Source organism: Coloeus monedula, assembly GCF_965178545.1.
Source record: "Coloeus monedula genome assembly, chromosome: 22".
Classification (NCBI taxonomy): domain Eukaryota; kingdom Metazoa; phylum Chordata; class Aves; order Passeriformes; family Corvidae; genus Coloeus; species Coloeus monedula.
Genome location: NC_138802.1, coordinates 1,281,951 through 1,306,842, shown reverse-complemented (window position 1 = coordinate 1,306,842; position 24,892 = coordinate 1,281,951). Strand labels below are relative to the sequence as shown.

The window sequence follows — 24,892 nt, the reverse complement described above, 5'->3', positions numbered from 1 at the left end:
CAGCTGGGAGCTGGCACAATGACTTAGCACAAAGAGCAGTTGGAGCAGGAGAGGTTTTTTTTTTTTCCCCCTCGAGCCGTGGTGCCTCTCTCCAGCAGCACAGGATTGCAGACAAGGAAGAGCTGGGAATGCAGTCCCTGGAAGCAATCCCTGCTCCTGGGCTGACTCCTGACAGCTCGTAGTGCTTCACCACAGTGGCTTTTCTGAACAAAATCTTCTCCTTCTGGTGTGAGAGGGACTTGGCAAAGTCTGCTCAGTCCAGAACCTTTGCAGAGCAAGGAAGAGGGTGAGGAGGCAAATTGAATGTGGATAAAATTCCTGTGCTGCTTCCAGCAGCTGGGGCTGCATCAGGCAGAACCTCTCAGAGCTCACCTGGAGCTCACCTTGTCTGCAGACTGGAAACTGGGGCTGGCTGCAGGGAACTGAGCTGAACAAGCTGCAGACACAAAGATCCTGGTTCTTCCCGTTTTGCCTGAGCCTTTCCTTGAGGCAGAGGTAACCTCTGCTCCCCAGAGCATTCCAGCTTCCCCCTCAGAAGCCCTGGAGAAATGCAGTGTGCCATCAGCTAGCTCAGGAGATGTTTCCTGGTGCAGACTGAGGGTGAATTTGGCCATTTGCAGTGAGGTGACCCTTTGGTCATGGTCACGTCACCTGTCAGGTGTCCCACACTGCAGATAAACTGATTTTGCAGCCTCCACAGGGGAGGTGCTGTGTGATGGCCCAGGGGCCATTAACCCTGCAGGTGCAGCAGCCTGAGCTCCCCTTTTCAGGATGAGGCACCTGCAGGGCAGCTCTTTCCCCTGCCCTGTGCCTGCTCCAGCTCTTGGGGTTTGTCTGAGCTCCTTCCTGACACAGAGGGAGAGCTGATGAGCCCTGCCTGCTAACTGGGCTTGGTTTGTTCTCCACAGCTGCTGTCGTGCCTGACAGAGGCCTCAGTGGGTGCAGCAGTGCTGCAGCACGTGAATTCCATAGTTCCATATTACCTGTCCTTCCCAAAGCAGTGCCGAGCCCTCCTCAAGGTAAGGGGACGTGCTGGGAGGTGCCTTTGGCATCTGAGGTGCTCTTTCCTCCCTTCAACTGAGCCTTTTGTGGTGTATGGGCTGGACCCCCTGGCAGTTCAGCCTCTGGAGTGTTCCCTTGCTTTGCCTTTGTTCCTGGAGACGATTCCTGCCCCTCTCCAGGTGCCACGGGGCGATGCCAGGCTGAGGTGAGTGGGTGGGTGGCTCTGTTTGTAGCTGCTGCTCCCCAGGGAGGTGTTTTGGGAAGCTGCTTCCTCCTCCCAGATGGAGGAATTGCTGCCAGGCCCTGGGAATGTCTGTGCTGCCTCTCCACGCGGGGAGCTGGGGGTGGAATATTTCTGTGGCAGCTCAGTCACAACTGCTGAGCAGTAACAGCAACACAGGAGGCGTGGAGGAGACACGGAGGGCAGCAGGGTGGCATCTGAATGGCAGCTGCAAGGCAGCTCTGGAAGGAGGCAGGGAAGCCTTTGGTGGTGGGGATGATTCATGGCATGGAGTGCAGGGAGGCTGGCACCCCTCACAGCTGAAGGTGGAGGAGCTGCAGGGGGTTCTGGAAGGCTTTTTCCAGGCCTGCAGTGAACCCTTCCTGTGCTGTGCAGTTCCTCAGTGCAGCTGAGGTGACTGGATTTGGGGGCACCAGGTGCTTCCTGACAGAGCCAGGTGAACCTGGGGCGATGGAGTCGCTCAGGAGAGTCCAAATGAGTGTTCAGGCACACAAATTGAAGTTATGTATTTTTTAGAGGTGCTGGTTTTGGACAGGTTCCTTTATTGATCGTGGAAACGTCAGCCTTGCCTGTTGTGTGGTGTCCCAGGGAGAGTGAGGACAGGAGGGCTGCCAGTGACTGACTCTGTGACAGCACACGCTGTCACCTCTGTGTCACCTCTGTGTCACCTGCCTCCTGGCTGCCTGTTTGCTGGGAAGGAGGGGGGTTCAGGCCTGTCTGTGGCCAGCAAGGAGCTCTTTGTCCCTTCACTCACCTGCCTTTCTGCTTTATCCCAGCAAACCATCGCTCTGTGGAGCACAGGGGAGGAGACAGTCAGGGTCCTGGCCTTCCTGGTGCTGAACAAGATCTGTCGGTACAAGAAGGAGGTTTACCTCAGCCCCCTGCTCAAGGTAAGCCTGGCCCTCGCTGTCATCTGCACCTTTTCTTCCTCATGGTGTGTGCAAATACCTCAAAGCCTTGAGCTGCAGGTGGAGCAGGTGCTGGAGCTGATGCTGGCAGCCTCCAGAAAACCAATCAGGGCAGAAATTCTGTCAGGTCAGGGTGATTCCTGCCTCCCACTTCTGCCCTTCCTGCTGGGGGCTCAGAGGCTGAGAGGGGGAGGTCTCTGGTATTTGATGAATATTTATCTCTCTGATTCCTGAGGGCCTTTCCTGAGTGCTGACATCCTCCTGAGCTGCTCTGACCTCCCAGCTGAGCTCCCAAGTGTATTTTGCTGTCCCAGTGGCACCTGAGCAGGAGAGCTGAGCCCAGCCATCCCCACGTGTGGCTCAGACCCTCCTGCAGCGTTGTCCTCTTGCTGACAAGCAGTGGTGGGCACATCTCCAAGCTGAACACACTCCTGTGCCCCTAGAGAAGGAGCAGGCTGGGTTATTCCTTTGTGTGACAAAAGCAGCACTTCAGCCCTGCTTTGAACACACCTGGGAGAGGCAGAAGAGTCCAGGAATGGTTTTTGCTCTGTTTTACATGGTGGCTTCTTGTCCTCTTCCCCTGGCAGCAAATGTACATTGCCTTTGTGAAGAACTCCAGGTTCACCTCTCCCAACGTGCTGCCCATGATCAACTTCATGCAGCGCACGCTGACCGAGATGTTCGCCTTGGACACGCACACCTCTTATCAGCACACCTTTATCTACATCCGCCAGCTGGCCATCCACCTGCGCAGCGCCATGACCGTCAGGAAGAAGGTGAGCACCTGGCCCTGCTGGGGAAGGAGTTTTCCCACCCTCCTTGGGGGAAATGTGTGGAGAGGAGGAGTTGCAGTCACCTTGTTCAGGCTGTGGCGGTGGCTGACCCGTTGCTGGGACTCCTGGGAGTTGTCTGTGCTAAAATTTCAGCCAGGAAGGAGAGAAAATGGAAGCTTGGGGGTGGCTAATTGTGGCCTCCCAGGACCTGAAAGGAGGCTGTGAGAAAGTCTCTGCCCAGCTATTTCCAAGGGCTGGGAGTGGCAGGATGAGGGGGAATGGATTCACACTGACGGAGAGGAGGTTTGGATTGGATCTTGGGAAGGAATTCTTCCTTCTGTGAGGCTGGGCAGGCCCTGGCACAGGTTGCCCAGAGAAGCTGTGGCTGCCCCTGGATCCCTGGAAGTGTCCCAGGCCAGGCTGGGTGGAGCTCTGAGCAGCCTGGGATGGTGGAAGGTGTCCCTGCCCATGGATGATCCCTTTGAACCCAAACCGTCCTGCCGGGTGGGAGTCGCTTTTCTCTCCCCACTTGCAAGAGTTTGTGGTGCACTTTCCATCTTGGACACCCTTCTCAGCTCTGAGGCTGCTGTTTGCAGCCTGTGTCACAGAACCTGAGGGTAAAGCAGCTTAGGAGCCACCCTGGGGTGTTGCATCTCCCCAGCAAAGTCCGTGCTGTTTAAAGGACTTAGGTGGACAAAGCAGCTCAGACCTTTGGGGAGCAGCCCTGGTTTCAGCCACCTCCAGTCTGACCTGGGAAATCTGAGTCAGATTGCTAATCCTGGATTTAGTCCTGTTTAGCAAAACAGACCCCACAGATTAATTGTTCAGCTGCCCCCAAGCAGGGTAGGATTGGTGCCCAGCTAAATCTCCTGGCTGGGCAGACATGGGGATAAATAAGCAGAGATAAATGAAGTCTGGGCTGCAGATCCCCTAATTGGATTGCAGTGGCTCCTTACACCCTCAGTTGTGGCCCAGACAAGGAGCAAATCCACTTGATTTCACAGCTGGGGAGGGCTGTGGAACTTGAGATGGGAATGGCACCACCGAAATGCCCAAATGCAGGCACTAAGCCTGTTTAGATGGAGCAGTGGATGGTGGTGGGAGGTGATTACCAGAGCAGATTGCTCGTCTGTTCCTGTGCAGGAGAAGCTCAGAAAAGCTTTTTGGTACATCTCAGTGACCTGGGGAGAGCTGGCAGAGCTCGGCCATGCCCAGCTGTGGCTTGGCTTTAAGTCCCTGCTGCAAGGTTTGGCCCAGTGACTGCAATTAAAGGATTCTGTCCCTGTCTCAGGACTTGTGCACCCTGCTTTTCCACGCAGAAGAGATGAGCTGGGCCTTGAAAGTCTGGAAAACCCCACAAGTGGGGGCTGAAGCACCTTGTGAGTGCTGACTCCTGTGTTTTGAAGGGGATACCGGCAGAACTTTTTGGGAAGGGTTTCCTTCAGGGACTCGTGCTCTAGCTGGGCTTTTATTGAATCTGGCACCAAGAGCTGCTGCAGCACCTGCCCAGAGTCTTGGAAACAATGTCCTGGCCTGGTGCAAGCCTTGGACCACTCCTGGCTGTGCTGCTGAGCCAGCCTGGAGTCCCTGCTGTCCCTGTGTCCCTGCTGGCACTGTCCCTGCTGGCCTGGTGCAGTGGTTTTGGTGGCAACCAGCAAGGCCAGAGCTGCAGGTTTGCTCTCTGCCCTGCTGCCTGTCACTTTGACCCTGCAGGTGTAAAGAATGAAGCTGTGCTGGGTGGTGTCGTTGCCAAAAGTGCTCCTTGCTCTGCCAGTGATCAGCTCAGCATTTCCTGGGCTTGGCCACATCCCAGTGTCTGTGTGAAGCTGGGAGCTCGTCCTTCTCAAAGCAGCCACTCTTGAGGAACACCAGGCTGGTTTTATTCCCTTCATTTCCTTCAGGCACTGACTGGTACCCAGTGAACTTCAATGGCAGCTCCAGTGTTGCTGTTCCTCCTGGGTAAAATGAGCCTGGAGAGGAAGCACAGTGAGCACCTCTCAAATGCCACGTTTTCAAGCTTCCACCTTTAATTTTTTTCCCCCTTTCCTGCAGGAGAACTTCCAGTCAGTCTATAACTGGCAGTACATCCACTGCCTGTACTTCTGGTGTCGAGTTCTCAGCACCATCCACCCCAGTGAGGTCATGGAGCCCCTGATCTACCCCTTGACACAGGTCATTATTGGCTGCATCAAGTGAGTAGAATTCTTAATTCTTTTTGCTCTGCTTCTGTTTACAAGGTTATTTTACTGTTCTGTGATTTGGATTTAACCCTCAACGGTCTCAAAGCTGCTTTTAATGGAAATTTTCCAGCCCCAGATGTGTGTGAGCACCTGTTTAGGTGGTGCCAAAGTTGTGGTGTGGGTTATTCTTTCCTCTTGGTGTAAGAAGAGTCTCAGTATGAATAACCTGGGCAGATTATCCTTGTAACTGCAAGGACAGTGATCTGCCTTGCTTCAGAAAATCCTCATCTCCAGCTCTGTAAATACATTTAGAAGCTGCATTTTTGGTGCCTGCTGGTTGGGATTTGAAGAAGTGGGACACAGTTGTTATTTTTGGGATGTCTGCTGAGAATTCCCTCCTCCCGTCATTGTGTGTGGATGAACTGTTTGTGCTCTGAGGTGGCTGTCCATAACGAGCCTTGAGGGAATTTTAGGATCTCTGGTGATCTCCCAAATCCTGTTAGCTCTGTTAACCAGAATCTCAGCTTTAAAACCTGGTCTGCAAAAACTCCCCAGTGGTGATGGAGATAAGCAGATTTAAACGATCAGATAAGAGGATGCAAACATCCCTCCTCCCATCCCCCACTGCTCCTGGGGAGCTTCAGTGGGCCTGGAGATGGATCCAGGGGGATGGATCCAGGGGGATGGATCCAGGGGGATGGATCCAGGCAGCTTCCTACCTGTCCAGGCAGATAAATCAGGGATCTGGGGCCAAGGAGAGGGGAGGTGGGGTGAGTCTCAGCTTGGCATGAGCTGCAGGTACCGACTGCCGAGGCTTTGGAGGTTTGGGATGACCTCATTGTGGCCTTCCAGGACCTGAAGGAGCTACAAGAACGATGGGGAGAGAGGATTTCCAAGGGATGGAGTGACAGGATGAGGGGGAATGGCTTCAAACTGAAAGAGGGTGGGTTCAGATGAGATACCAGGAAAAGATTCCTCCTCCTGAGGGTGGGGAGGCCTTGGAATGCGTTTCCCAGAGAAGCTGCCCCATCCCTGGCAGTGTCCAAGGCCAGGCTGGACACTGGGGCTTGGAGCACCCTGGGACAGTGGAAGGTGTCCCTGCCCATGGCAGGGGTGCAATTTGGGTGAGCTTTAAGTCCCTTCCAACCCAAACCATTCCAGGACTCTGAGATTCCAGGGCTGGGGAAGCAGAACCAGCTCCCAGCTGCATTCCTTGGCGAGCCAGGCCGGTGTCTGGGATATGAAGGAGGCAGGTTGGTGGATGTGGGGCTGCTGTGGGACAGGACTCTGCGTGACCTCTGCAGTCCCTTCTTTGCCCTGCTGCTGGTGTGCATCCCGAGGGATGGATGGGAGCAGAGCCCCGTTCCCGTGCCGGGAGGTGGCGCCTGGCCCCAGCACAAGGACGGTGTCCCCGTGTCCCCGGCACCTGCTGCGTCCTCCCCGGGTTCCTGCTGCTGATCCCCATGCTGGCATCTCTCCACGCTGCTGGTTGTTTTTAGCAGCAGGAGCTCCTGTTCTATCCCTTTTTTTTTTTTTCCACTTTTCCTGGCCTTGCGTGCTCGGGTGTGTGCCCCGCTCGCAGCCTGAGCTGTAACAGTGAGGCTGTTCCCTGGTGTGTGCTTAAAGGAGGAATTGTGGTGCCTGTGGTGTTCCAGCCTCTCAGCACGTGCAGGGAGGAAGGCAGGGACAGCCTGGGTGTCCCTGAGTGATGCCTTTTCCTGGTCTTAAAATCAAGAGGCACACACGGTTAGAAGGGGAAAAGGGATTTTACCTTGGTATTTATTTTTAAGGATCCTTAGGTGCACACGTCCAGGTCATGTGCATCGAGATGCACCCCACCCAGTCTGTCTCTGTCTGTGTCTCTGTGTCTCCCAACATTGGGTATAACATTCTAGGTGTTACTAATTAGCAGATCTATCAAAGATTCCCCAGTGAGAGGCTGGAGTGAGCCCCCCTCCCCAAGGAACCTTCCCCTGGATGGTTCTATCTTGGTTTACAGGATGTGTTCTGGAGAGGACCTTGGGCTCTGGGGCACACTGATCCCTGGCTAGGAAGCTTCTAAAATGTTGAGTCTCTGAGCTTGACAAACGAGTCCAAGAATGTAGGCAAAAAGCACTGAGAATACAGAAGTTGTAAAAAGGTATAACAGGGGTATAAAAGAAAAGGCAAAAGTCTTCATGGCATCATGAGCAGGGACCTGGCTGCCCTGGAGCAGGGGCTGATGCTGAGAGGAGTTTTCTCTGTCCTCTCTGGTCACCAGGGCTGTGACAGGATGAGCTGTACCAAGTCAAACCAAGCCTTGGTGCTGTTCCCAACCCCACAGCCTAGGAAGAGGACTGGGGCCATTCCAAGTGATAGAGGGGCACTGGGGACTCTGCTCTGAGGTGAAAGGAGTCTCTTTGGAGGGACTGGGCAGCTGCTCCCAGCTGTGTTTGGCATTCCCAGTGCATCCAGCCCCGGGATGTGGAGCAGGCTGTGGCATGGCCACGCACTCTGAAATGAATGGCCTTGGTTTACAGTAAATCCATACACTTAACAGCTTTATTCCTCGATCAATTAATTCCTGAGAATGGCTTTCGTCATCTCCAGAGGTGCCAGGGCAGGGGTGTGAAGCAGATTTATTTCTGTAATGGATCCAGTGATAATTATTTCACTATTTTGAGGGGGGATGCAGCTGATTTATGGTGCCTGGTCAAACATTTTTATTTTGTGGGCTCTCCTGGATTGCTCAGCAAGTCCTTTGGGGAGGGAGGGGTTCATTTATCAGCTTGGGTCTGTCATCTGTGAGCTGTGGTTTAAAAACATAAAAAATTTAATGCTGGAGGCTTCCATGACTTCGGGTACAGGTCATTGAGTGAGGGGCTTGAGAGTGGCACAGAAATGAGGTGTGGGGGGCTTTAGGTTGCTCTCCATTCTCCCTCTGCTCCTGGGGGAGCTAATCCTGCTCAGTCCCAGCCTGACAGGGAGCTGGCATCAGTGACAAACCTCAGCTGCACAGCTCTGGGAGCCCTTTCTCCCAGCAGAGCTGGAGAGCTGAGCTGTGGCAGGAGGAGTTTCTGTGTCAGTGTTACGGGTTTAACGCAGGGATTTTATTTCCAGCTATGGGGTGGCTTCAGCAGCTGTGCAGATTTCTTCAGCCGAGTAGGGGAGTGCTCTCCTGTGTCACTGAAGGCTGCAGGTGCAGTTCCTGTATAAACCTGGCCTAATAGAATCTGGTTTTATTTACTTTTCCTGCCCAGGCTGGTGCCAACGACTCGGTTCTACCCCCTGCGCATGCACTGCATCCGTGCCCTCACCCTGCTGGCCGAGAGCACCAGGACCTTCATCCCAGTGCTGCCCTTCATCCTCGAGGTTGGTTGGTCCCTGCTGGCACCTTTTCCCTGATAAACACCCTCACTGCACCACCAGCAGCTCCCAAGAGCTCCCACTTTGCTCACTCCCTAAAATCCCTGGCAAACAGCACCAGACTCGGTGAGAAAACAGGATTGAGCTTTCTCTGGGCTGTGAGTCGTACCTGAGCTCAGTGGGGTGTGGAAATGCATCCCCAGGGGCTTGAACTGGTGCACCTGGAGTAGGCAAAGGGGTTGCCAGAGAGATTCAGAGCCTCAGCCTGCTGCAGGAATTGCCCAAGCTCCATCCTGCTGATGTGGTCATCTCTTGGTGAAGGCAGAGTTGTTCCTGACTGCAGACAACGGGAAGTGGAAGAGAAAGAAAAAAACCTGAAAGAATTAAAAAAAAATAGTTAGGAAAGTATCTGTGAGGAATTGAGCTGGCATGGGGCTGGCCACTGAGGAGGAAGGACACACACTGCTGTGGTAAGTGCCTGACTCAGCCAGGCTCACTCCTAATCAAGTTCTGTTGAAGCAAAGGCTTTTGTGGTTTGGGGTTGCTGTAAAGGTCTCTTGCAGACCACATCCTCAGCCTGTGGAAAGTTTATGAACCTCCTGCTCCCTGGCCTGGGTGGCTTTGCCATTCCCCTGCTTCCTTCCTCTTGCTGCTGTGTGTTTGAAATCCTGCCAGCCAGATTTTGGGACAGAGGCATCTCCCCTCTGGGGTCGTGGTGCTCGGGGCAGGGAGGGTGAGGATTCTTTTTGCTTTTTAGAGCTGTCAGAGAGAAAACTCAGAGCCTTCCCCCATTTGCATTCTGGCCCTGGCACCTTGTCCCTAATCTGAGTGTCAGGCCCCAGCCAGGTGTTGTCACTCTGCCCCTGATTGTCCTCAGGTGTTCCCACCCTGCAACCTGATCTCCCTCAATTGTTCCCAGTCTGCCCACTCAGGTGTCCCCATTGTGTTCCTGATTGTCCTCAGGTGACCCCATTGTGTTCCTGATTGTCCTCAGGTGACCCCATTGTGTTCCTGATTGTCCTCAGGTGTTGCCCATTGTGTTCCTGATTGTCCTCAGGTGTCCCCATTGTGTTCCTGATTGTCCTCAGGTGTCCCCATTGTGTTCCTGATTGTCCTCAGGTGTCCCCATTGTGTTCCTGAGTGTCCTCAGGTGTCCCCATTGTGTTCCTGATTGTCCTCAGGTGGTGCCCATTGTGCCCCTGATTGTCCTCAGGTGGTGCCCATTGTGCCCCTGATTGTCCTCAGGTGTCCCCATTGTGTTCCTGATTGTCCTCAGCTGTGCCCATTGTGTTCCTGATTGTCCTCAGGTGGTGCCCATTGTGCCCCTGATTGTCCTCAGGTGTCCTCATTGTGTTCCTGATTGTCCTCAGGTGTCCCCATTGTGTTCCTGAGTGTCCTCAGGTGTTCCCACTCAGCACCCTGGGCTCCCTCAGGTGTTCCTGCCAAAACCTGTCTGAGCTGGAAGGATCTGGGCAGGGTGTTGGTACCGTGATTTGGGGCTGGGAGGTGGAATGAAGGGTCCCAGCATGGGATGTGCTCCATTTGTTAGGAAGGGGAAAAACTACTCTGTTCCAGCTGGATCCGAGGGCAGTGAAGGAGCAGCCGTGGAGTTTGTGACCCTGTTGTGTGCAGGTTTTGGAGAGGGCTCTGCAGGGTCTGCAGTGTGGGTTCTGTTGGAGCTGCCGGTGGAAGGAGTGACCATAACTCTGCATTTCCCTTCTGCACCGAGCAAACCCAGCCCTGGCTGCCTCTCAGCTCAGCCCCGTGGCTGCTGCTGCTCCAGGAGACACAAATTGAGGGTCGGTGCATTCCCAGAGGCACAGGAATTCCCCAGCTGCCAAGGGAAGGGAGAGCTGGCTGCCTGATGTATCCTGACAGGGGCTGCTGCCCCCCAGCATCCAGCCCTGCCCCCTCTCTGACTCTGCTTCCCAGCATGGAGCAAGAGCAGCAGCTTGCACGATTCCATCTTGGACCAGGAGAGGTGGCTTGGGAGAGAGTGCAGAGCAGGCAAGACTTTATTTTTGTCTTGCTGCTCTCCTTGAAGAGTCTGTGAGATCCCAGCCTTCCTTTCCTTCCTCCCTTCCTTCCCTCCCTGCAGTTACTGTGCCAGCAGGGCTGTGGGTAACCACGGTGGGGAGCTGCCCCAGCAGCCTCACCTTTGCTTTTCCTCCTTCTCCTCCCTCCACCAGTGTGCTGCAGCTCTGAAACTGCAGATGAGGTGAAGTGGGGAGCTGCTGGTGCAGCAGATCAGTGTCCTGCAGCACATGGAAAGTGAATGCAGCAGGTCTCACTTCAACACTAGGGGGGAAAAAAAACCACACAGAAACAAAAAATCCAAGAGATTCCCCAGCAATGTGATGTGGGGAGGTTGGAGCAGGTTGCCTGGATAGATAATGGAGGGTCAGTCCTCAGAGATACTCAGAATATTTGAGTGGATGGGGCTGAGGTACCTGCTGGAGGTGACTTGCAGGGCTCCCTTCCAGCCCCAGCAGAAAGTTGAGCAGCTGGGCTGAACTGGGCAGTAAAATGGGAGCAGTTTAATGAGATTTCCTCAGCCCTGCCCTCAGTGAGGGGGGGAGGGAGTGACAGAGCTGGGGGAAGCTGGCCCAGCAATGAGCCTGGCCCAGCTGGGAGCGGCTGTGGGGCTGCCAGCTCAGGATCACAGCAGAGCCAGGGGCTTTTCCCAGAGCCTGAGGGCAGGAAAAGGGGGAATGGATGAGGTGATGCAGTGGGGGTGCTGTGGTGCAAAGCTGCTTTGCACTCTGGCAGTGGGAACTGTGTATCCCAGCTCCCTTCCCGCTCCCCACGTGGAAATTGGGAGCTTGGCAGTGCCAAAAATCCCTCTCCTTCCTGCCTGTGCTGCCCCATCCTTCCCTCTGTCTGCCAGTGGTTATCCCTTCAGCCACACTGTTGGCTTGTGACTGTCCTGTGGCCCTCTGGTCCCTCATTATCCCCCTCCCACCCTGCCCCAGGATTCCTAGACATCAGTCACGCTCTCCCTCAGCCTGGCTGTCAGCCCTTCGATGGGAACCACACTTCCTGCCCTTCCCAAAGGCCTTGCCCAGCTCCCTGCCACCTCCTGGGCGACTTCCAAAGCCTCTGGCTTGCCTTCCCTGCCTGCCTGGAGGCGTGGGAGGATCTCAGGGAGCCCCGACGCCTTTAATGTGTCTGACCTGGGGAATCAATAGCTCTGTTTGGGCCAAAGAAATAACTGTGCATAACGAGGTTTATGGCATCGATTCCCCAGGCAAGGGCTCTTTGTTTGCACAAGCCCCCACGCTCATCCCTCCGTTCCAAATAACCTGGATTGACAAATAAAATGTCAGAAATCAATAACAGTCTCCGTGCTCCTGTGGCCTGGGGGCACTGCTGTGACCTGAGCAGCCTCCCCCTCCTGCTCCCCTCAGCCTGGAGCAGCCCCTGCACTGCATCCCCACCTTGCTGGGCTGCTGGGGGCTGGTGATGGATGTGCTGCTGCTGCACAGAGGGAAGAGAAATGATTTCCTGCTCGGGAGGGCGATTTCAAGGCGTTTGGGCACAGGCAGAGAGGAGCTGGGGCTGCTCTCGAGGTGCTCCAGGGTGGGGAGGGGGCAGGACACGCTCCTCACCCCTCTGTGGGTGTGCCAGGTGTGCAAATGTTACCAACTGGTGGCTTGGGTTTTGGTTAAATGAGCTCCTGTTGCCACTGCAGCCTCCCTCGACTGCCACGTGGGATCCTGTGGTGGGGATCTCTGGGAATCTGCCTCATACCCAGTGGTTTGGACAGGTCTCCCTGGGACAGTTATTTCAGTGACTGTGAATTTGGTGTAAGCACCATTTAGTCTTGCTTTGAAACCCTTCTCACCTCCAGGGACAGCTCCAAAACCCGCTCCAGCTTTGGGGTACAACCTCTGACTGTGAGAAGGGTGGGGCTGAGGAACAAACCTGAGTTTCTCATGCTCTTGCTTGGGTTGGTTTCCTCTTCACACCTCAGCACCTTTCACACCCAGGTCTCCACAGCTTCAGGTGTGGTCGGTGTTTGCTCCCTCCCTGTGTCCCTGGCTGGGATTTTTAGGAAAGCTGTGATCAGGAATTGGGGTTTCTGGATTGTCTTCTTGGCTCTGCCACCGCTGTATGCTCTTAGCTGAGTCTTTTGGTGGTTGCTTTGTGCTGGGATCACCTTAACACTCATTTTTTCTTTTCCAGGTTTTCCAGCAAGTGGATTTCAACAAGAAGCCAGGCCGGATGAGTTCCAAGCCCATCAACTTTGCCGTGATCCTGAAGCTCTCCAATGCCAACCTGCAGGAAAAGGCCTTCAGAGTAAGTGGGACCTCAGCCTCCAGCAGTGCCCGGGTTCCCTGTGACCAGCAGAGCACAAGGAATGTGCTCCATGTCCTGTCCCCAAAGGCTGGGGACACCTTTCCCAGCCTGGGAAATCCGTAGGGTTTGGTTGCTGTAGGAGATCTGTAGGGTTTAGGTCGTATCCAGTCGCTTGATTTGTGTTTCTCCTGCTCAGGATGGACTCATTGACCAGCTCTATGACCTGATGCTGGAGTATCTCCATGGCCAAGCCCACAGCATTGGCTTCCCAGAGCTGGTTCTCCCCACTGTCATCCAGGTAAGGGGCAGACACTTCTGGTGCCATGAACGTGCACAGAGTGGGATAAAGTCATTTAAACTAACAGTGAGCTCAGGGTCGCCTCAAAATGAGGGGAGAGCCATTTACCTTTCCTTTGTTTTAGTTTTTATTTGTGCTTTGGGGAGTTGTTGGGGGAGGAACAGAGGCACAGCACCTAATGAGGAGGCTGGAGGTAGGGGAGAGTGGCTCTGGAGTTTGCCACTCTGTTGGGAGCCAGAGTGGAGCAGAGGCTGCAGAACTGCTCCAGGATGGGGTTGGGATGGTGAGCTCAGGTGAGTTCTTGGCTCTTTGGAGCTGTCCCAGTTGCTGCAGGGTCTCAGAGCAGAACCTGTGCTCCGAGCCCCGGCTTTTCCTTGTCCTTGGCCTCCCGAGGTGCTCTCCACAAGATGGCAATCTTCCCTCCCAGTCTTCCCCAATCTTCCCTCCTCAGGCTCCTTCTCCCCAGGTCCCTGCACACGAGCCAGTGCAGTTCCTGTGTCCATCCCTCCTCCCTGGCGAGCCTGGTCAGTGCCCCACCACCCTCTGGGGGAAGAGCCTTTCCTGATACCCACCCTGACCCTCCCTGGTCCAGCTCCAGCCGTTCCCTGGCTCTGTCCTGGTGACAGGAGCAGAGGCTGGAGCTGCCCCTGGGGAGGAGCTGCAGACAGCTCTGCTCAGTGCTGGAATGTGTTCCCTCATTCCCAGCCCTCTGTTTAACTCAGGACTGGCTGCTGTCCCATCCTCCGTGGGGCCACGAACCTCTGCTTGTCCTGGTGTGTGCCACGAGCCCCTGCACACCTTGGGAAGCCTCTGGCTGCTGGGGGAGCATTGGCTGTGCCCCACAGGCTGTTTGGGAAGCAGAGCTCCGTGTCCCTGCCGGGGCTGGCATCTGCTGGGGCTGGCATCTGCCAGGCACACGGCTCTTGGCTGTGCCCCCAGCCTGGCACAGGGGCTGCCTTGGCTAATGGGAGCTGACAGCCCCTGTGTGTGCAGGCAGAGCAGCTCCTGGTGCTGTGCCTGTCCCTGCTCCCCCCTCTTGGCAGCACAGGGGCCCTGTGCTCTCAGCCAGCAGCTGTCGGAGCAGCGGAGCTGTCGGAGCCGATGTTTGGCTGGAATGAGGAGCGGCTGACGGCCCTGTGGCTTCCAAACACAGCCTGGGAGCAGCCTGGAATTCTGCAGAGGATTGATGCTCTCGGATTCCTGCTTGGCTGCCACTGCCCGCAGCCTTGTGGCGTCTGCTGGGCTGGGGGCTGGCGTTGGCTTCCCAAAATCTCCGGGCCTTCGGGAAGGCGTGTGGGGAGAGGCTTTTCTCCTGGAGCACTTCCAGCTGACTGCAGGGATCCATCTGTGCCGATCCCCCCTCCCTGGTGAGCTCACGCCTCTCCCAGCGCCGTGGCAGGGCTGTTCCAGCTGGCAGGGGCTGTGGCCCTCCTCCTCCTGCCACACTGGTCAGCGGCTCTGGGGGAAGCTGGGCTGAGCTTTCCAGCCTCGGCTTCCCAAGCTCCCTGCCTGGAAGGCAGGAAGCAGCCGGCAGATGAAAGGAGAGGAGAGCCAGTGGGGACGGGAGGCACTTCAAAGCTGCTGCTCCTGCCCCAGGGCTGACCCCGTGGTGGTCACTGCAGCAGGGGCTGGGAGGGAAGAGCCTTCTCCCTCCCCCAGACCCCTGGCAGGCAGCACAGAGCAGGAGTGGGAGGCTGGAGGGGAAAAGCTGGCACTGGTCAGGGGAGGCAGGAGGTGGCAGGAGCCAGGCTTGGCTTGCAGCAAGGCAGAAGGGCAGGAGGTGCTGCCCTGCCCTGCCCTGCCCTGCCCTGCCCTGCCCTGCCCTGCCCTGCCTTGCCCGCACCACTCCTGCTGCTGCCACCTCTGCCCCAGGGAAATTCCCTCTGCCCGCTCTGAGTGGGGGACTGGGCAGGGTTCGGGTTCCCTGCAGCACTTCCAGTAAGAGGAGCTGGGGTTTTGCCCTGTGGGCTCTGCTGGGAGAAACCTTTGGTGCTGCAGGCTGGCTGTGGGACAGAATCAATGCCAGGAATGATGGGGCTGGGGTGTGAGACCTTAATGCCACATCCACGCACACATCGGGGTTCTGGCTGCTTTCATTGTGCAGAGAGAGGATTGTTCCATTTGGCAGGGTAGGAAAAGGCACACACAGACCGTTTTTTCTTTCCCTTTCTGTCCTTTATCTTCTTTTACCTCCCTGGTTGTGTCCCTGCCTCTCCACACAGGGCTGAGATCTCATTAGGTTTCATTAATATCTGGCAGATAGAGGTGGGACCATGAGGGATTGCAAGGGTGGGAGACAGGAGGGGGAGAGCAGGAATGGAGCAGGGGCTGTGTGAGGGAACACAGAGCTCCAAACTGCGCTGATAGAGCCCGAGATTTTGCAGGATTTCTGGTGACACTTCTGCGAGGGAAGAAAAATGATAATGTGTGTGGCAGCGGATGGAATGGATCTGGGGCTGCAGCTGGGGGGATCAAGTGAGATAAATCGGATGACAAATGCATGTCTCAGTGGAGATAAATATGCAGCACCTATAAAAAATAAATATTTTAGGACGGGGGGGTGAGGGTGGGACAGGCTTCAGCAGCAGGAGAATAGTCGTGCTGATGGTTTCTTTGTGCTTTGGGGGAAGCAGGGAAGGTCTGTGTCCAAATTCCCATTTTTCTGAGCTGGTGCTGTGGTGGCAGCTGGGGTGTGCTGGAGGGAAGGGGACAAGGGAAGCCCCTGCTGCTCCTGAATGGGGAGATCCTGCAGCCAACACCCCTCAGAGAGCAGTGTCCTGGCAGGGAGGGGCTGGCTGGCACTGTCACCTCCTGACTAACAGGAACACCTCCCCACCTGGCATTTCAGATGGAGCTTGACAGGAGGGAAACATCTCCTTCCTTTGCCCAGCTCTGTCTTCGAGGCAGAACCTTGGAAGCCGTGGGTGGGGAAGGCAGCAATGGATTTGCTGCCTGGAAATCCTTTCTCTCCCTCCCAGTAGCATCTCCAGGTCCCGGGTGAGGGGAGGATTGCACCGTGGTTAACCATCCTCTCCTGCCTTATTGGGTCTCTTTCTCTAAATCAAATGTCTGTGCAGTGTTTGTGTGTGTGTGTGTGTGTGTGTGTTTATTTATGGCTCCAGCAAAGAGCTTGGCCTGCAGGATTTAGACAGCACTCCTGGAGCTGGGGAGAACTGTTAGCAGGCAGTGGAGCCCGCTGGAATTCAAGCCATGAATCAGCCTGGACACCCCCCATCCTTCTTTGTGTCCCCAAGAGCGTCCACTGGTGCCTCAGTTCTTGGTTTGGAGGTGTCACAGCAGGGTGGTGGTGCTGGAGAGCTTCATTTTGTCATTTTGGGTGTGGATTTGAGCCCTGGGAAGGTCGGGGGTGCCAGCTGGAGTTGGGTTGGTGCAGCCAGACCTGGAGCAAACCTCACCCCGCTGGCTCCATCCCAACCCTGGAGCAGCACCAGGTTTTCCCACTGAGCCAAAGCCCCTCATTCCCAGTCCACAGACTCCTTCACCCCAGTTTGAAATCTCTTCTCAACGCCTGCCTTCAGTCCTGGCCATCACTGCCACCCACAGCCCCTGTTTGGGGTATTCCCACCCCAATGGCAGCTGAGGTTCCACAGCCTTAACTCCTTCCCTCATTCCAGTCCTTGTCTGTGGCTCTGGCCATGGAGCATCCACACGTACCCACTGTTATTCCTGGGCTCCATGCAGCTCCACAATCCTCTTTTTTCTCTGCTGAGCAGGAGCCAGAGCAATTGTGAGTGCACTGGCAGTGGAGGCCCCCAGAGGAGCTCAGAGCTTTTCCTCCACTGATCCGTCTTTCCCAGTGTCAAAGAGCTGGTTTGGAGCAAAGTGCAGCTCTGTGCATCCTCCCAGCCCAGGCCTGACTGTGGGTGATAAATCCCACGGGAGTTTGGGCTGAGTTGAAGGGAACAGGCAGTGCTGTGGGTCTCTGAGGGTGGGAGATGCTTCTTCACCGAGGGGATGTTCATGGAAACCATCGCATTGCTTTCACTCTTCCTCTCCTTTTCCTCCTCCCAGCTGAAATCCTTCCTGAAGGAGTGCAAGGTTGCCAACTACTGCAAGCCCGTGCGGCAGCTGCTGGAGAAGGTGCAGGAGAACTCGGCCCACATCTGCAGCAGGCGGCAGCGAGCGGCCTTCGGCGTGGCCAGCACCGAGGCCGTGGTGAGCCCGCGGCTCCTCTGGCCACCTGGGCACTCAGGAGGCTCTGGGGACTGGGCTGGGCTGGCAGGGAGCAGGAGGAGCTGATGGAAAGGGGATGTGAGGTGGGGCAGATGTTGCCAAACGGCTGAGCTGGGGCTCCAGGGCGCTGCAGCCAAGAACCTCTGGAAAACAGCCCCTAAATCGTGTCCTGCTGCTGTTTCTGGTGCACACACGTGCATGGAAGGGCCTTGCCTCTGCTGGGAATTGCTTTCATCCTCCCATTCCTGGTAGTGCCCACTGTGCCTGGCATGATTTAGAGCAGGTGAGCTGTGGGTGTGAGATCTGAGAGGGACCCAGCGCTTCCCTGCCCGCTGAAAATCTGCCTGCAGCAGGGTGGTTGGTGGGTCCAGGCAGCCTCTGTGCCCACAGGGTTTATTGGAAGGCCTGCATTTCTGCACCCCTGGCAGCAGCTGCACCCCTTGGCAGCGAGCTGGGCCCCGAGGGCAGGGGCTGCAGGGATGGCTCGGGCTGGTTGGTGCCTGTCTGGAGCGAGGCACTGGGCTGGTTTGGGGGCATTTGTTGGGTTGTGTTTTTGTGGGCACTGCTGTGGCCGCCAGAGGCAGAGATCCCGAGCCCCCGGGCTCTCCCTGAGGCAGAGGAGCTGGGGAAGGTCTGCAGCTGAATAAAGAGGGGTTTCAACAACCCTGCCACTGGCTGTCCTTCCCAGCAGCTCTGGGGTAAGAACCTGAGGATTATTTTAACTTCTTGCTGCCTGCGTGTCTCCTGTGGTGGCTGAGCAGCAGGAATTTGGGAGCTGCCTCCTTTTGGGGCTCAGCTCCCCAGGAGCACCTGAGTTGAGATCTGCTGAAGAATATCTGAGCTGCTGCTGTGTTTTGTGGGCTCATGCAAAGCTTTCTGGGCTCTGTGGTGATGCAGGGAAACAGGTACAGCTCTGGGAGGGAGTTTTTAGCTAAAGGGATGTTTGCAGGTGGAGAATTAAGTTTAATCTGGCATCCCACCACCCCTTTTCAGGCCTTGGATGCCAAAAGATTGAAGGGTAAAAGGGTTTTTAACCACCTAATTTGCTTCCCCCCATTTAGGGTGTTTGCACCTCCTCGTTCCCTCTGCCTGGGCAGCAGAAATGGGCTCTGCACTCCCTCACTCTGCTCTCCCCAGGCTGGGCCCAGTCCAAGACCCTGCAGCAGTGTTTGTTTCAAAAATAAACACTTGGCTGCAGGACAGGAGAAAGGCACTCAGACAGCTCTGGGTGGTTCTCAGGGCCTGGAAGTGCTCAAGGGAGCTCTGCCTGAACTGAAACCAAGGGCTCAGCAGGTGATCAGAAACCTCCACTGGAGGGGCAGGGGACAGATTTTTGTCCTGCTGGATTCCCTGATCTGTCCCTTTCTGGTTCCTGCCTTCAGCTGTCATTTGAAGTGGTTTTTTTTCCCTTACAGCATCATCTGCCTTGACTCCTGTGTTGTCTTCTCCCTTCAGCTGGAGCAGAAGGGAACTCAGGGCTGGGATAGTAACAGCGGGTCCCAGAGGGCACTGAGCTCGTTTTGGGAGAGCCCCTTGTGGGTTCCCAGCAGCTCTGAGACTCAACACCTCTTCCAGCAGGCAGAAATTGGAATTTGGGAACTCACATTTCAGGCCACCATGCTGAGATAATTTGGGGGTCTGCCATGAGCTGAAGCATCCCATAAACCCCCAGAGATGCTCCTTTGTGGGGGCTTTGTGCTGTCCCTCGGTGCCTTTGGCACCCCAGGATTGCAGTTCCCAACTCTCCACTTCAGCTTTTGGCTCCCTCTGTTCTCCCTGCAGGGCTCAGGCATTGCCTGGCCTGAGGAGAGCTCTCAGTTCCCACCACTCCTGCCTCAGCAGCTGCTTAAATCCACCGAGTCCTTCTCCAGTGTGGCTGCCAATTGCTGCCCAGGAGTTGGGAAAATGTGGTTTGGGGAAGGATCTTCACCTTGTGCCTCCTATTGGAAAACTGCTTGGAAAACCTTGAAATGTGTGCCCCTCTCTCCCCAGGAGCAGTGGGAGAAGCAGGTGAAGGAGGAGGGGACGCCCCTGACCAAATACTACACCCAGTGGAAGAAGCTGAGGGAGAAGGAGATCCAGCTGGAAATCAGTGGCAAGGAAAGAGTGAGTACCAAACCCTGGATTTCTGGGCATCGTGGGACACCCAGGATGGTGTTGGGACTTTCTGTCTGGACATAAATGCCCAGGCTGTCGTTTCCCACATCTCCTGCCCCAGGAAATGCTCCTTGGCCACTCTGGGAGCTGCATCAGGAGTCTTGAGGGAGAACTGCTCATGCAGTGAGGGTGGCCAGGCCCAGGAACAGAGCTGGCTGGGGTCTGCAGCAGGGCAGGGCAGCAATCAAACAGTGCATCCCCAGGAGCAGGGCCCAGAGCTCAGGGAGGGACTGGGATTGCCCAGGGCAGCCCTGCAGAGGGCACAGACAGCAGAGAGTGCACAAAGCACGGGGCCTGTGCAGCCAGGGAATGGGGACAGGGGCTGGGGGACAGCACAGAGCGGGGCCGAGCTCCTGCCCTGAACTGGCCCTGCTGCTGGGATGGGACATTGATTGTCCTGCTGCTGGAGCAGCTCTCAGGACAGAGGGGCAGCTTTGGGGTTTGCTCTCAGGACAGAGGGAAAGATTTGGGGTTTGCTCTGGAGAGGGGCAGCTTTGGGGTTTGCTCTGGAGAGGGCCAGATTTGGGGTTTGCCCGCAGTACAGAGAGGCAGCTTTGGGGTTTGCTCTCAGTACAGAGGCAGGTTTGGGGTTTGCTCTCAGTACAGAGGCAAGTTTGGGGTTTGCTCTCAGTACAGAGGCAGCTTGGGGTTTGCTCTGGAGAGGGGCAGCTTTGGGGTTTGCTCTCAGTACAGAGCTTTGGGATTTGCTCTCCAAGAGGCTGCCTGGCAGCTCTGCTGGTGAATGGGGCTGTTGTGTGGCTCTGTGGGGACTGGTGGCTTAATGATGCAGCTTTGTGAGCCCCAGCAGGAGAGGGAACACCATGAGGCCCATTAGGGCTGGGAAAATCCATGTCCCATTAGCAGCCATTGGGGGGAAAAAAGGTAATAACAGGGGAAAAAAAAAAAAAACCCAGCCTGGCTGGGAGCTGCAGCTTGCCTTGTGTAACAGCTCTGACCCTTTCTGCTCGTTCCATTTGCTTTTCCCATGGTTTTTAATGGGATCTGGACTAATCAGCTCGGGGAGACTCGGTAGATGGGAAGCCTCTAGCTGGGGATTAAAAGGCTGGCCCCCGAATTAGCTAATTAGTGCTTGTGTGTGATGAACACAGGGTCTGTGGGCTGTGTCAGTACAGGGCTCAGCCCTTTGCTTTGGGGTCACTCCACAGCAGGTTTGGGGTTTATTTTGAGGTGCCCATCCTGAGGATCCCGTGGGGTCTCAGAAGGGTGGGGGTGGCACAGCTCATCCAGCACCAGCTCCTGTTTGCTGTGCTCAGGCTGTGCTGATTTCCAAAACCGCCTGTGGAAATGGGGATTTTTCCTGGGAAACGTAGAAGCCCAGCCCCCCTGCTGCCAGGACAGGAGCCTGTCCTGTTCCCCAGAAATGATGGGAATTATGGAAAACGTTTTCACCCCCCTGCTCACCCCGTGGTGGGGCTGGAGCAGAACCAGGCTGTGGCTGCCCCATCCCTGGAACTGCTCAAGGCCAAGTCCCTGCCCATGGAACTGGAGAAGGTTTAGGGTCCCTTCCTACCCACACCATTCTGGCATCCTATAACCCAGCCTTGGATGGGGTCAGCTGAGGGCAGCAGCCTGGCATTGCTTCTGACCACTGCCCCGGCTGCATTTGGCTTCCCAAATCTCTTCCCTGGCATCTCTGGGCTGGTTTTTCCAGCCAGCCCTGTGCTGCTCCCTTCACACACCTTCCCAGCGGGGCTGGGAGGAGCAGAGGCCTCTCAGTGTGGCAGAAGGAGCAGGGGGGGGGAGGATGATGACTTCAAATGAGCCCCTGCAAATGGTGCTGGGTGATTTGCTCCCTCTGCCCTTCCCTGCCTGGTGCTGCAGGTGATTGCTGGGAAGTGCTCAGCTCCAGGATCAATATGGCCCAGCTGGGGACCATAATCCCGGAACAGGCTGGGAGAAATTGCTGGAATTGGCCGCGGGAGCAAATGCACAGCTCCATCTCCTGCTCCTCATCCCCATCCTGCGTCTGCTGGGAGCTGCCTCTCCACACAGCCTGTTCCTGGCTGCTGCTGCACGGGGAGGGTGGCTGTGGTCAGACAGGAGAGCGTTCCGGGGTGCTCTGAGGGGTGGCAGGGACAGCAGATGAGTTATGACCCGCGGGCTGAGTGTTTCCAAGCCAGCCCTAATGTATGCTAATGCCTGAGTGCTTCCCAGGAGGGGTGTGCAGCCAGGCAGGGCAGGGCAGCTGATGCTCAGAGAGCACTTGGGATTTCATTTGCATTCTGATTATCTTTGCCCTGCTGGCCTGAGCCCTTGCAAGTAAATCCTCGCCCTAATTCCCCTCCGGAGAGGTGTAAAGAGCACTGAGGTGGTGTCAATTGAGAGGACTTAATGGCATTGATATTGGCTGCCTGCTCCGGGGGCTCCTGGCCCATTGATCTCCATCAGGGCAGAGATGCAGACAGACCTTGAGCATCCTCAGCACCTGAAATCCCGAAATCTGCACCCAAAACCAGAGAGGGGCTCGGGGAACTGCTGCTGCAGACATGCCCAGCACAGTCTGGCTTGCCTGGCTGTCACTGCAGGGCTCCCACAGCCGGCCCCTCGCTGACACCCTGCATCCTTATCCCTGCTGAGGCACCAGCAGTGGATGTTCCATTAGCAAAAGCAGTTTATTAGGGGAAGATCAAGGGAGCAGCAGAGCTCTGTGTGCCTCACCCACCCCTGTGACCCCTCACAAACCTGTGGCTGCCCCAGCTGGCAGCAGACAGACCCAGCTGCTCTGGGCAGGCTGGGCAGAGCCCAGTTCCTGGCTTTAAACACAGCTTGTGACATTGGGAAGGACAGATGAGGGCTGTTCTTACTGCTGGGTTTGTTTTCTTTCTAGCTTGAAGACTTGAACTTCCCAGAAATCAAGCGCAGGAAGCAGGATGAGAGAAAGGAGGAGGATAAGAAGGAATTCAAGGATCTCTTCGAGCTGGACAGTGACTCTGAGGAGGAGAATGGAGGCTTCTCTGTGAAAGGTGCAGGGCTGGGGCTGGGCTTGCCTTCTCCTTGTCCACAATTCCATTTTCTTGTCCACAATTCCATGTGGTGGGGGTCAGTCTGGCCCTGCCCTTGAGGGGGTTTCATGCTGGTCATGTTGGGTTCAAAAGAGTCACTGACAAGGAGGGAGAGCACAGGATGAAGTGGCACTGAAGGTGTTTGGGAGGCTTTTGTCCCTCTCTCCCTCTCCTGCCTTTTAAAGCCTCAGACTTGTGTTTCTTTTCCTGGGCATGACCCACACTCTCTCCTGCCCTTGGCACCTTCCTTCTGTCACCCACAAGGTCAGAGCCCAAAGCCCAGGGGCTGTCACCAGCACGGGGATCTTTGATCCTGTCCTTGCTGCACTTCTGATTGATTTGTTTTATCCTGACTGACGTTCCAAGCGTTCCCAACAAGGAAAACCTGGCGAGCAGGGGCTGCTGTCACCTGGGCTGTGACCACGAGAGGGCCACAGTAAATTCTGGAACCTGCCTGGGAACTTCACAGAGTTTGGGGACAAACCTGGGCATTCCTTCTGTGATTTGGAATGTTTGGGATGTCCCAGGTGTGGCTCCAAGGGGAGAGGAAGGGAAGGGAGTCTGCAGTCACTTCTTGGCGCTCCTGGTGCGGGTGGAGCTGGGAGCTGCCTGCCCATCCCAGCAGGATCACACCCCAGCACCCTCCCAGGGCAGCAGGGAAGGTGGGGATGCAGAGAATTCCATCACAGCAGGATGAGCTTTCCCCTGGAATGGGAAATACTTGTCAGGCAGGAAAAAATCCCTGGCTGGGATCTCTGCAAGGGCTGAAGAGGGGAGGGAATCCAGTTTGGGAAGCCCTGAGCAGGAAAAACCCAGCAGCTGGGGAGGTACCTGCACTCCTGTGTGTTCCAGCTGGCTCTGGGGCAGGAAAGGAAGGCTGGGAGTTATGAATGGCTCAGGAGGAGGTGCTGGGCTTTGTGACAAACGAGGAGAACTCTCCCCTTCAGTGTGTTTGGCACTCCTGAGCTCTCTGCCCTTGGCGTGTTCCACTCACACACTGAAACCTCCTCCAGGGAAAGGCAGGGCCGGGCAGGCCTCAGATGAGAGCTCAGAAGCCAGCAGCAAGGAGTTTGGGGAGGAGGACGACGATGAAGAAGGAAATTACGAAGTCGAGGAGGACGAGGAAGAATTGGAAGAGGACAGCGAGTCAGAGGGTGAGTGGGGAAGGGGATCCTTTGAGCTGAGGGGGTCAGGAGGGGCTTCACCCACCCTGGAGGGGAGACCTGGCGGCTCTGAGGTGCAGAGAGCAAAGGGTTAAGGTGTTCCCAGGCTCTCCCAGCCCCTTTCATCTCTTCTCACTCAGACTCCTCCAGCCCAGCCCAGCCCGGTGGGGTTCAGGAGCCTTCCCTGGGGCACACAGGCCTTGCTGGAGGCTCCCTGCAGGTGCCACTCAGGGGGTGCCTCAGCTTTCATCTGAGCCCTACAGGGGCACAGGGGGCACAGGGTCACCCTTTCCTTGCTGCTGGCAGGAGGGCCCTGCATTCCCTGGGGTTTCTGCAGTGGGGAATGTGTGCCCAGACCCTGCTCCAGGCACTGCCCAGCTCGTGCCCCCCACTCTCCCTTCATGTTCCAGCCTCAGCTGGGGCCGTTTGGGCTCCCCCAGGCACCTCAGGCCGCTGCCGTGCCCGTCCCTGCGGGGCTCTCCGGACAATTAATGAGTGGCTGGCATTAATTAGTAGCGAGCTGCCATGACTGTGCCCTGGAAGGGAGGCAGGGTTATTGACACCTCTCCTTTCCCGCAGAGGAGGGCAGGGAAGCAGCCCAGGATTCCCAGGAAGGGCGGCACAGGAGGAGCTGCCCCCGGGGGCTGTCCCGCTCCGACCTGGAGCAGCTGGCACGGGGCAGGGACGACGTCGTGCAGGACCTGGAGTTCTCTGACGAGGACTGAGCACCCCCAGCAGCCTGAGCCCTCTCCCAGCACACCTGCAGCACCTGCAGCTGCTGCCAGAGCCAGGGACACAGGTGGGAGCAGCCCCAGGTGCCACCTCGGTGACACAACTTGGACTTTTCACCTCGACTTGGACTTTGCCAGCTTTTTCCACCAGTTCTGGTTTTGGTACCAATAAAACTGTGGCCAACTCAAGGCCAGTAAAAGCTGCTCAGCAGAGGGGGGAAAAAGCCCTCATTAAAATCTGCTGCTTTCAATAGCACCGGGTTCACTTCCAGCTCCTGCTGAGTGAGCTGAGCAAGGGCAGGACGAGGTTCTTGTCCTCTGTGTCCCACCACCCACCCCATCACCCCACATTTAGCTCTGGGGCCCTCAACAAACCATTCCTGGTGCCCAGCAGGCCTTAAGGACTGCACAGAGAGTTTTGGAGCTTCCATGGAAGCCTTGAACAGTTCAAGCTGGCCTCTAAGTGTGCTGCAGAAGGAAACTTTAAATTAAAGTTCCTTGGGTTGGGGAGGTTGTGCAGCCATGAAGGAATAAGGAAAAGCCAAACAAGTAATGTAGGAAACACTGCCCAGGTGAGG

The 24,892-nt window shown here is 56.2% G+C and overlaps 1 protein-coding gene across 2 annotated transcripts in view; it reads left to right on the top strand.

Annotated features, from left to right (window-relative positions):
- The window catches only part of NOC2L (NOC2 like nucleolar associated transcriptional repressor), a 29,046-nt gene extending 4,154 nt beyond the window's left edge, over nucleotides 1–24,892 (top strand). For both annotated transcript variants that reach the window (XM_082295530.1, XM_082295529.1), the window contains exons 8-19: nucleotides 909–1,019; nucleotides 2,020–2,133; nucleotides 2,739–2,927; nucleotides 4,977–5,116; nucleotides 8,344–8,455; nucleotides 12,635–12,748; nucleotides 12,945–13,046; nucleotides 17,079–17,222; nucleotides 19,233–19,346; nucleotides 22,246–22,381; nucleotides 23,434–23,574; nucleotides 24,163–24,892. In XM_082295530.1, coding sequence (XP_082151656.1) covers nucleotides 909–1,019; nucleotides 2,020–2,133; nucleotides 2,739–2,927; nucleotides 4,977–5,116; nucleotides 8,344–8,455; nucleotides 12,635–12,748; nucleotides 12,945–13,046; nucleotides 17,079–17,222; nucleotides 19,233–19,346; nucleotides 22,246–22,381; nucleotides 23,434–23,574; nucleotides 24,163–24,308 — 1,563 coding nt within the window. In that variant the 3' untranslated portion in view covers nucleotides 24,309–24,892. The remainder of the gene's footprint in view (nucleotides 1–908; nucleotides 1,020–2,019; nucleotides 2,134–2,738; nucleotides 2,928–4,976; nucleotides 5,117–8,343; nucleotides 8,456–12,634; nucleotides 12,749–12,944; nucleotides 13,047–17,078; nucleotides 17,223–19,232; nucleotides 19,347–22,245; nucleotides 22,382–23,433; nucleotides 23,575–24,162) is intronic.